General features: G+C 29.3%; 1 protein-coding gene across 1 annotated transcript; it reads right to left on the bottom strand.

The window, feature by feature from the left end:
- Positions 1 to 3,703: 3,703 nt before the first annotated feature.
- On the bottom strand, positions 3,704 to 4,135 carry LOC129966391 (uncharacterized). The gene has a single exon (XM_056080814.1). It carries the CDS (start codon positions 4,133 to 4,135, stop codon positions 3,704 to 3,706), a length of 432 nt encoding a protein of 143 aa, XP_055936789.1.
- Positions 4,136 to 11,119: the final 6,984 nt, after the last annotated feature.

The raw sequence follows: 11,119 nt of genomic DNA on the forward strand, positions 1-11,119 counted from the left end.
TTTGATTCAAATCAAAGTGAATTAAATATTTATGAAAATATCTCGAATGAATTCAAATATAAGGAAGCAGTTGTGGTTTTTAAAATTAGACTAATGAAAATTTCTTATTTTCTTTTCAGTCACTATTTTTTTTATTATTTTTTTTATTGTCAAATGGAAAGGAGATAGGTACTTTTAATTTGGAAAACAATTATTTCGGAATTATGGTCCTAACTGTAGTGTCATATTTTATTATCAATAAAGAAAATGTTTTAGAATCAAACAGAAAAAAAATTAGAAATCAATATCTGACTCTGATTTTGTTATTTTTGCAATAAAATGTGTTAAATGTATAAATGCATTATTCGCTGTTCATTTAATCAAATAAATAAATATCGTAACTTACCAAAGGGTACTTAGGTTATGCTTTGCGTTTGAAATTCAACCAAATCAATTCTGTTGCAAGGTCTATTTTTTATAAAGAAATGAATAATGTTTTTTTTCTTCTTCCAAATTTGAGGTTTAAGAGATTTGTTACATTTTTCAAGCAACTGACAATATCTTAAAATGTATATATTGCAGACTGCTCTGCACTACATAATTATGTCCAACTTGGATAAAAAGTATCAAAATTAAAAGAAATTTATTTTGATTTCATGAAGAGCTTTAAATATTATATTGACATGCGATTTATTTTTAATTAAATTTATTTGTTCTTTTTTATTTGCTTTGCTCTAACTTTCAAATATTAAAAGAATTTTACAAATGATTTATTAATTTAGAAAAAAATATTTTGATTTTCAAAAAGAGCTTAAGCTGAAGAATTAGATTCATTTCTGTTTAGACTTTAAAAATCAAATCCAATGTTAATAATCACAATGAGTTGCTTCTCAATGCTACATCCTAAAACAAGCTACTTTCATATTGAAAAAAAAAGCTAAGGAGTTCCATCTTCTTAAATATATATATTATTAATACAGATCGTATAATATTAAAACACCTAAATAGTTCTTTTTCTATTGCTATGTCATGTATTGAATAGTTAAATTTATTAAAACATTTAAATTTCTTTAATAATCTAATTGTGAATCCTTCATCTTTAATTCATTTTCATAATTTGAATTATATTTTAACCATAGACATTTTAGAACCAAAATGCCTATATTAAACTTATGTTAAATTATATGATAAAATTTGCTTCTTTAAAATGAGTTGACATTTAGGCATGTGCGTCTTTTTCAATTATCTAATTGGGCTGTAGATGGAGGGCACCGTTAACTTTCAAATTTCGCAAGACATATGTTGATTTTGTTACAATTTTGAACCAAAAATTATGTGTTTATGATTGTCAATAATATGATTATGTCATAATTATGATTGTCATTAATAATGTAATACCGATTTACCATACTGCAAAAACAGATTATCTTTCATGGCCCCTTGATCATTTTACTAAATAGATATTTTTATTGGGCCATAGAACTTGAAAAATCTTAGTTGCAATTCTTATGAAGTGCCTAATTGCTCTTACTGAGGAAATTCAAATTTATTGACAATCCTAAATTCAGGTAATAATATCGGTGACATACTCTTTAATTGCGATTTTAATACGTGTAATGATTTTCTCCATCTAATATAATCTAATTAACTACATTTGGATAAGTATAATGCGAACGGTAGGTAGTAGGTAGTCTTTGCTTGATTAATTGTTTTAAGAAATATAATTCCTGTATACTTTGTTATGAGTTTTTCTTCTGATTGATTTACATAATTTTATGCGCTAAAAGACCGTTAAATGAAAACTCTCTCGTAATTTTTAAACGGAACGTTTGAATTAGCGTGTTATTCTTCAATTTTTCGCACAGTACCAAAAAATAAAATACTGAAAACAGCAACAATGAGAACACGTGGAGACATCGGACACATGACATTAAATTTTACGTGCTTATGTGCAACGCAAGATGGGTTTTGAAATCACGAATTCATGATTATATTATCTGAAACACATTGTTCCAAGACTACTTCAGCCCTACTGAAACGTGATAGAACAAAAGATATATGTAAATCACTTAAAATAATTTTTCTGTCGCGCTAATAAAAATTAGGAAATCGAGTCAATGAAATTATTTATGGCAAATGAAAAATGCTTTAACTTTTATTGCTAACAAGAAGGGCATTAAGCATTTAAAAGTTTTAAAGTAAAAAGTTAAATTTAAAGATGTTGATTTCTTAAAATTTCAAATTCTATTTTTGTGAATTCTTTTTTATTTAACAGTTAGAGTAATATACTATATCGCATTTAAAAATTACATTTAAAAAAATGTAAGATGTTTTTAATTCTTTTGCAATAAGATGTTTTTGCTTTTACTAGAAAATATTCTATCGAATATTTACATACATTCTGATATTTCAAAATTAGAGTCATAACATAAGAATACCACAAGATGTTAAACATTTTATTTAATTATTTTTTATATTAAAGCGGCACTATATATGTTTTATATTTGTAATATTTAATAATCAATGTTATATATTTAAATTATACTTTAATTCAGTTAATTTGTTTTAAATTCTTTTCTTTTATTTAAATAAATAAAGGCAGTTTTCAACTTTTCAAATCTATTTCCACGATCCTTGGAAGATTTAATGTTTTCATGTGATATTTAATTCCTCGTCGCATGTGTCATGTCGCGGTTATGAATTGCGTCCGATACTTTGACCTTTATGAATGAACGTACATGTTTGATACGCATGTCATTAGGCAAAGATGTCTTCAAGAAATATTTTGCATATAAGGGATGTAATTTGAGTAAATTTATGTCAGATTTAGAAAAATGTTGGTGACTTCGGTGAGCTGATGAGCTAAAATATCTTCGTTATTTCTTTTCAATGTTAGGATTTTTCGTTCATTTAATTAAAACTAAAATTCTTAGATTTTAAGATGTTTTATTAAAAACAGTTTCTTCACTAGCGATAAGATGCTCATATAAAATATTCAGAAAATAATTAATATCAACCCAATTAAAGTAACTGCTCGGCAATTCGTAGTCAAAGTGATTTTCGTAAAAGGATATCCGATTGTTAATAGATTGATTGATTCGACAAACATAAAAGCTCTTAATGTCAATAGAAATTGAGAAATTGCTTATTGCCATACTAACTAAAAACAGAAAAATCAAAGTTCCGATTCTTTCTTTTTTCATTCTTCTTTTCTATTCACTTCCAGAAATTTTTCTCTTTCAAAATAGTTTTTGATGTTTTTATTTCGTAATAATGTTATAATTTTTCGAAAATAATGTAATAATTTTTGTAAAGATGCAAATCTGCAGACAGTTCACATTTTGTTATCCTAGATATTGTTTCCAAACTTCTCCCTACCATATATATTAACTTAATAATCAAGGAACAATTTTTTTCCTTGATGGTTGAGTTTATCTTCATTTTTCTTCATTAAAAAACTAGCTATGACCCGCGACTTCGTTCGCCTGGAAATTTTGATGTGTATGCATCAGAACTGACGGTGTGATAACAATGTAAAAAGTTCTCAAACCATATAATTATGGTGCTGTTGAAAACAGAGTCAGATATGATATAATCACGAAACTTGTAACTCATTGAAAGATCGACGGGAAAATTTCAAAATTTATTTTTATTTTAATATTATAATGTATACAACATTAAATGACTTATTATTTTCCGGCAGGCACAAGCAAGTTTTGGGCACTTAAAACACGTGAAACCAACATATATTTGACAGTGTGAGAAACATGGTAACATGATCGTCTGAGCTCAAATTAATGCGTGCCACTTTTAAGGTTCGGCCCTGGGATTTGTTGATCGTCATTTTAAGAGCAAATTTTGAGGGAAATTGCAGCACCTTGAAACAAAATGGCAAGTTGTTTGGAATAATAGGTATGCAGGGAATTAAAACACTGTCTCCTTTAGCAGCTCGTGTAATAATGGTAGCTTTTATAATATTACTGCCAAGCTCTCTGATACGAAGCCTGGGGTCGTTGCACAGTCTGGGTGCATCAAGATTTCGCATCAACAGAGCTGGAACGCCAACTTTAAGCTCCAGCTTATGCGAAAATATACCTGTTAACTCTGGGGAGTTGAGAAATTCAACAGAGTAGGCAGTACTATCGTCATTAGCCATCAAAGTGTCTATGGATGTGCATAGTTTTGAATTTACAAAGATCTTGTCTAAAAATTTTTGTGTTTATTTTATTGATTCGCTAGTCCTTTTCGACAGCACTGCCCTCTCTCACATCTACTCTTCATTATTTATATTAACCTCCAAATTGGGAAAATTTGCACTATAAGTTCATCTTCTGTAGCCACTGGATAGGAAAATTCTTCTGAAAATAGAATTATCCCATCTGCATCCATTTCTAGACGACCCTCTCCAATTTGCATAATCTTATTTGCAAAAACACCTGATTCATGGTCGTTGTACAGTTGAACGTGCATTTTGCAAGTAAGATGGAGTTTTTCTAAGCAAAGTTGCAGCAATGCCCGAGAAAGCTACAGCCAGAGCTTTATTGTGATCCTTGCGGAGTTGGGCTAGCAGAATATTTAGCACAAACGTCTTGCCCATAACCCCTGGTGCTTCAAGAAAGGAAAATCCCTTCTCTCCACTATGTACTCGGTGCTGAATCATTTCGTAGACTTGACGCTGCTTGGGAAGTAATCGTGATGTCATTTCATTGACCTGCGTTTCTAAAATCGTGGTTCGTAGTTTAGCTCCATCACGACTTGATAATTCCCCTCATCGCTGCGGTGTAGGTAGGCCGAAATCAGCGAGACATTTTCCAGATATGAAAATCCTTTTATCCTCAATCAATACCAAAGTTCCGTTAACGATTAGGTCATTATGAGTGCCATCCAGCCTATGGCCGATATCTTCTGATAAAGCTTCTTTGTATTTATCCCACAGCTGGAGAGGGTTTGATAGTGCGAAAGTGCTCACTAAAACTGCAAACAGGTCTTCTAGCTACTTTTATAGCCCGAGCTTCATTACCCTATAACGAGCTAACGAGCTTCTCTTCAAAAGATTAGATTTGCGTTTTCTGGGTATTTCGAAAAACTATCAAATAATAACAAATAAAAAAAAATTAAAGCTAACCTAAAAAACTATGTATTTAAAACTATAAGCATATACGAAAAATATATAATTAACATAAACACAATTTAATTACAAAAGCTCACAACTAACCTAAAAACAATTTATTTACATTGTGTACCTGAAATAAAACAAAACAGCAAATCAAGTTCGTATTTCTTTAAAATCAAGTCAAGTCTATTTTATTTATCGATCAAGATTAAGATAGCTACAACAGTATAATACACATATTTTTTTAACTTATGTGTATTATTTAATCAAAATACAGTTGTCAACAATCAGAACACACTGCGCATGTGTGAATTTTTAACGGCAGTTGGGGTAAAGCAAATGCGTGAATTTTCTACGCCAGTTGCGGCAACGCAATTTAGATTAGAAATTTTTAATTTCCTTTATTCTTTTTATTTTAATTTAAAAGTTCTTCAGAAAGAATCAGAAAGATCAATTAATTAACAACGTTTAATTTTAAATGCATTAAGCAGTAAGAAAATAAACAGAATCGTTTGAAATAATCAGTCGAAAACATGTTAAGCCTAACCTCGTTAGCGTGTTGAAAAAACAATGAAGGCCTTACGCATTTGGCGGTGGAGAAATGAAGATTTTGGCGAGAAAGTTAGTTTTTAATTTATAAAAAAATTAACCACTCTATTAACCGGAATAAATAGTAGCCTATGTCCTATTCTAGACTATAATCTATCTCTGTGCTAAATTTCATCCAATTGCATTCAGCTGTTCTGGCATGATTGGCTAACAAATATCCATTCATCCATCCAAACTTTCACATTTATAATAGTAGTATAGATTAAAAGAAGTAGATTCTGATTCTGAAAGTTATAGTCAGTGACTAATTTACGGATATTAAAATATGAGGCTATCACATTATAAGTCCATATCTTTAATTAGTTCATCTATTTAATTTCACATTTCAACACTTTCTTTTATATTAGTGATCATGTTATCCTTTTATTTTAGGTTAATTTTAATTTACGTTTGCTTATTAATTTAATGCTTTTCCTAACTCTGTAATATCTATATTTGTACGCAATAAAATATTTTTTTTAATTACAGAAAAGCAAGTACCAATAAATCTTAAACTATATATAATTCTAATTCTTGAATTGATGTATTTTTCACAAAAGTAATATGTATATTTCATCTCTAAAAAGGCTTTTGATGAATATATTCCAAAATATCTAAATAACTAACAGTTTGATATATTAAAACCCTTCTTTTAAAGCAACGCTAGAAGTGAGAGAGAGGCTAAAATCAACAAAAAATTTTTAATTTTGAGAAATGTGACACCGAAATTTGAAACTGTTTGAATTTGTCAGCAGATACATACTATTATAAAATATCCGGTATTTTTTAATTTTTTAGTTTAATTATATTAACGCCCCATCGCCCCATTTTAAAACAGCACTAGGGCTATTTTGGGACGGACCTCGTAAATTCGAACCGCGGTCAGATAACGAGGACGACTCCTGAACAGGCACCCCCTCTCCACGCCACACCGCATCAGCGGGAGGGAGATTGCCCGGGCGGTTTTCACGTGCACCAGACCAGCTTACACGATGATTCTTCTCTAGAATCGAGTCATGAACCTTGAATCCTCCAGTCCCGAGGCCGAGACCTTACCACCTGGCCACCGCGGCTCGATTTTTTTTAAATGTATAGTTTGAGATTTCCAATGCATTTATGTCAAGTATTTTCATACATTTTAATTTAATCTACTTCATTTAAAATTTTTGTCTTCAATATTTTCTTCCTGATATCCGACAAAACATATTTCGAATGTTTTTATACTACTGTGATCAAAAAAAAAGGATGGCATAAAACGAATCATATTATTTGAATTAACAAATCAAAAATTATCAATTTAAAAAAAACACTTTTTTCGTTTATTTCAAATTAATCTCCACTGACTACGAAACTCTTTTGCAAACGTTTTTTCCAGTCATCAAAATATGTCTTGAATTCGTTTTTTGTGAAACTCCTTTAGGGTTCGTAACATTTTTATTTATTTTGTAAAATTAAGGAATTTAACAAAAAAATGGTGACTGCGAAGTAGCAATTTCAACTGTGAAAGTAAAATAAAAAAAAAGTCACATGATATTATATCATTAAAATACGGAGCTGATGGGGAGCACATTTTATTGCACTCAAACGCCCTGGTTTCGTACAAGTAGTTGTATGAAAAGGCCTTTCATAATATTTCATATAATTTTGTCTCAAGAATTTCTTTGCGCAAATAAATTTAATGCATACTCTTTACTCATACATTTGGAATTTCAGAAAATTGAAAAAAAAAAAAAAAAAAACAACTAAAATTTGTATCTCAGTTTTAAAAATTTCTTTTTAGATTATAAAATGAAGTAAATTCCTGGCGACTGCTAATTTTTTAGAAGTGATGAAGATGCTTGATAAAAGTTAGCAGCCGATATCTACTATAGATATATTTTAAATAAAGCATCCCGGAGATGCTTTTTGATCTCAGTAGTATACTGAAATATTCCAATTTTTTTTCAATTGAAAGTCTTCTTTCGACTTTATTTTTTTCCCCTTCCTCACACCCCTTCCTATTTTTTTACATCACTACATCTTGCGTTTTCATTACCGCAAATCAGAGGATTTGGCGACTTACTTTGGTCGATGGACTCGCAAACTAATATCGTGTGGCAAAGAAAGAGTAAAAAAAACCGAGAGAAGACAAAATGGAGGTGAAGGGAGGGGGGAGGGCAGTTGATGCGGCAACCCATGCCTACGTTACTTGAAGTGACGCTTTGATGAGAGCTAACAGCGGAATTACTGCAGCGGCCATTTCCTCAATTATATTTGATTAGTGGAGGCCCCGAGTCGCCACCAATCAACTCCGCACTGTCTATAAAAATAAAATATGGACAAGAACAAAGCGCGAAAGCTGCGGATGACGCATGACGACAGACCAGCGCGTCTGTACTGGAGCATTTTCGCGCTCCTTTCAGATGATGACTCCGTTGAAAAGTAAAACGGTCCAGAGAAAGTTCTTTTGTTCTTAAGGAGAATCGATTTCGGTTGCTGTAGAGGCGGAGAAAATTTCAGGTTTAAGTCTGCTGTGAAAAACATTAGAGCGCTGCACTGTTGTACTATTTATATAATTTTTTTAATGAAGATTCTTTTCTTAATTTATTTGTCTTCTCTTACAGACCAATAAATAAGTAAAAGTTGGGAAAAAATTGGGGTAGTTTTTTTCTTTAATAGATGGCCCAACCTTGAAGTTCTATTTAAATTATTCAATCCGCATTCAATTAACAGTATAAATAGTTAATGGAATTGCGAATATTCAAATAAAAATGAAAGAATAATGAACACTGTACTTTTATATTCTGCCATTAATAAGGGATATGGAAATGATATTAATTAGATTACGTTATATCAAGCATCAAGAAATCTTATTTCCTATAATAGGTACCATTTCATTGATTTTTCATACCTCTTGATTGGTAGACAGACAAAATCTAATCAACAATCTTTTTCCAACAAACAACAGAAAACAATGCCAAAAAAGAGGATATTTATAGAACTAAATGATTAACAAACTGTATGCTTTTGCATATTGTTATCCGTTAAAGTTTTATCGTTGTGTAAAATATAAAATTAATTATTTGTATCATACATAAAAAATTATTAGTCGAATAATCTGAGATAAATAATTTGATCATACTAGAAATGACATTATTTCAAATGTAAAAAGCAAACCGTAATTTGAATAGAAAATACATGAATTATATGCCTGCACTTTTGATTTGACATTCTGAGCTGCTATCTTTTTTGTTATTGGAGATCTTAAGAAAGAAAACAATGAAATTTCACCAATTATTAGTAAATTTAAATAACATTTTCGCTATAAATTACAAATGGTGTGCGTGCTACTATCATTTCTGTGAAGTTCTTGTTTTCTCATTATTAATTCTAATTGAAAAAATGAAAGATATTTATAGTTTAAACAATAAAAAGTTTGTAAAGAATCTTCAATGGAGGCGACAAATTTTGAATAAGTTTATATGATTATTTGTGCACTCCAAATCAGTTATCAGTTATCTCAGTAACTATTGTAATATGATAGCATTAGATATTTAAAATAGTTTTATACAAAAGATTATGCAGCATTTTGCATTCCACAACATAGTTTAAGAAATAAAAAATATCTGGGAATATAATATCCTAAGAACTTTCTCTAAATATACATATATATATATATATATATATATATATATATATATATATATATATATATATATATATATATATATATATATATATATATATATATATATATATATATATATATATATATATATATATATATATATATAACTCCTTTTAATGCAATAAAAACTGCCCAAAAATTCGAATTTGCCTGTAAGGATTTTATTTTGAACCTTGAGGACACTATTCAGTAAAATTAATAAATTGTGGATTCGCAAGGTAAGTTGGAATTAGTATTTGCAAGAAATGTAGCATATAAACTTTTATGGTGACCTGAAAGAAATCAAGAAATCGACAGCTAGAATCAATGAATTATAGTCGTAAATGAATCTTTAAATTTTTTAAGCTTCAAAAATATAATGAGGGTTTTATGAAAAAATTTTTTAAAATCTTCTCAATTTAAAAATAATTCTGTTGAAAAATTATAAAGACATTAAGTTTTCTTTTCATGTTGTGAGAAATAGAAGAAATGAGAAAAATAAATGTCGGAAAGAATAAAATTTTAATCGGCTAAACCAAAAAAGATAGAAGTTGAAATTTGTCAAGCTATCTGCAAATAAACAGATTAAATCGTTTTTACCGCCTTTGAGTCATAAATGAAATTTAATTGTTTATATGGAGTATTAATTTAAAAAACGTGATTAGAATATCAAATATAAAAAAAAAATATTCTCGAAATTGTTAAATCTGAAAATTTTTTTAATATGTAATAATGTGTGAGTGAAGATTTGTTATTTTTCTTTTTCTGGAGTTGGAAAACAAATCATAGCAGTTAGTATAGACGTAGGCTTTGATGCAATTTGAAGTTAAATGTTCATCTCAGTATATTTAAATTCCCCTTGGTTATACTCTTTACCTCGTATCCTAATAATGATATCAAATATTAAGGAGGGATTTATGGAATCGTTGCATCTATATAAAGGGTTAAAGAAGCATATATATATATAGGTTATATACATCTATATATATATTGGTTACAGGGACTCCAATTATATCCATAGTCACATAATTCTAATATGTTATTAGAATTTCTTGGTTGTAGACATGCTATTCTACGAAAAACTTCATTCTGTCATAGGAATGAAAATTTAAAAGAATCAAGACGACAGGAACATGTGTCAATTAAAAATTTAATTGGAGTGAAAATAGGCTTAACCATTTAACCATCGCCAGATTAATAATAGCTTTGACTTGCTCATGGGAACTGATTTCATATACTTTATAAAACTATTATTTCATAATAATTGCTTTTTCATTATCTTTAAAAAAAGAATGACTATATAGGAGAATAGGGTACATGAATGGCTCCAAATTGCAATTTTTTCAAGACAGTATATCCAATCATATTAAATAATATATTGAACATTTTTTAAAAAATGCATTCCGAATTTATTGTTTTACTATCATGTCAAGAAACAAGCTGGCCACCAAGGGCTGCTAGCATTTTGAAAATAAATTAAAAGCCTAAAATTGTTAAACTTTGAAATAATTTGTTGTGCAATATGTTACAACTTCTTTGAGGCTTTGGATCATCCTGAATTTCATCGTTTTTTCTGCTCGCTTTATATATAAAATCGTTTGACGGAAGAATTCTATTTGGGAGAATATTTAGTCTTCTTGCATTGGTCATAGATAGATTAAAATATTTATTATATTAAATGATTTGAATTATTTGTTACATAGTAAAATTTTATGACCCTTCAATCACATCAATATGAAATTTCATAAATTAGGCAAAGGTGAAGTATTTCGATAGTTGTAAAGGATTGGATC

Source organism: Argiope bruennichi, chromosome 4 (genome assembly GCF_947563725.1).
Source record: "Argiope bruennichi chromosome 4, qqArgBrue1.1, whole genome shotgun sequence".
Classification (NCBI taxonomy): domain Eukaryota; kingdom Metazoa; phylum Arthropoda; class Arachnida; order Araneae; family Araneidae; genus Argiope; species Argiope bruennichi.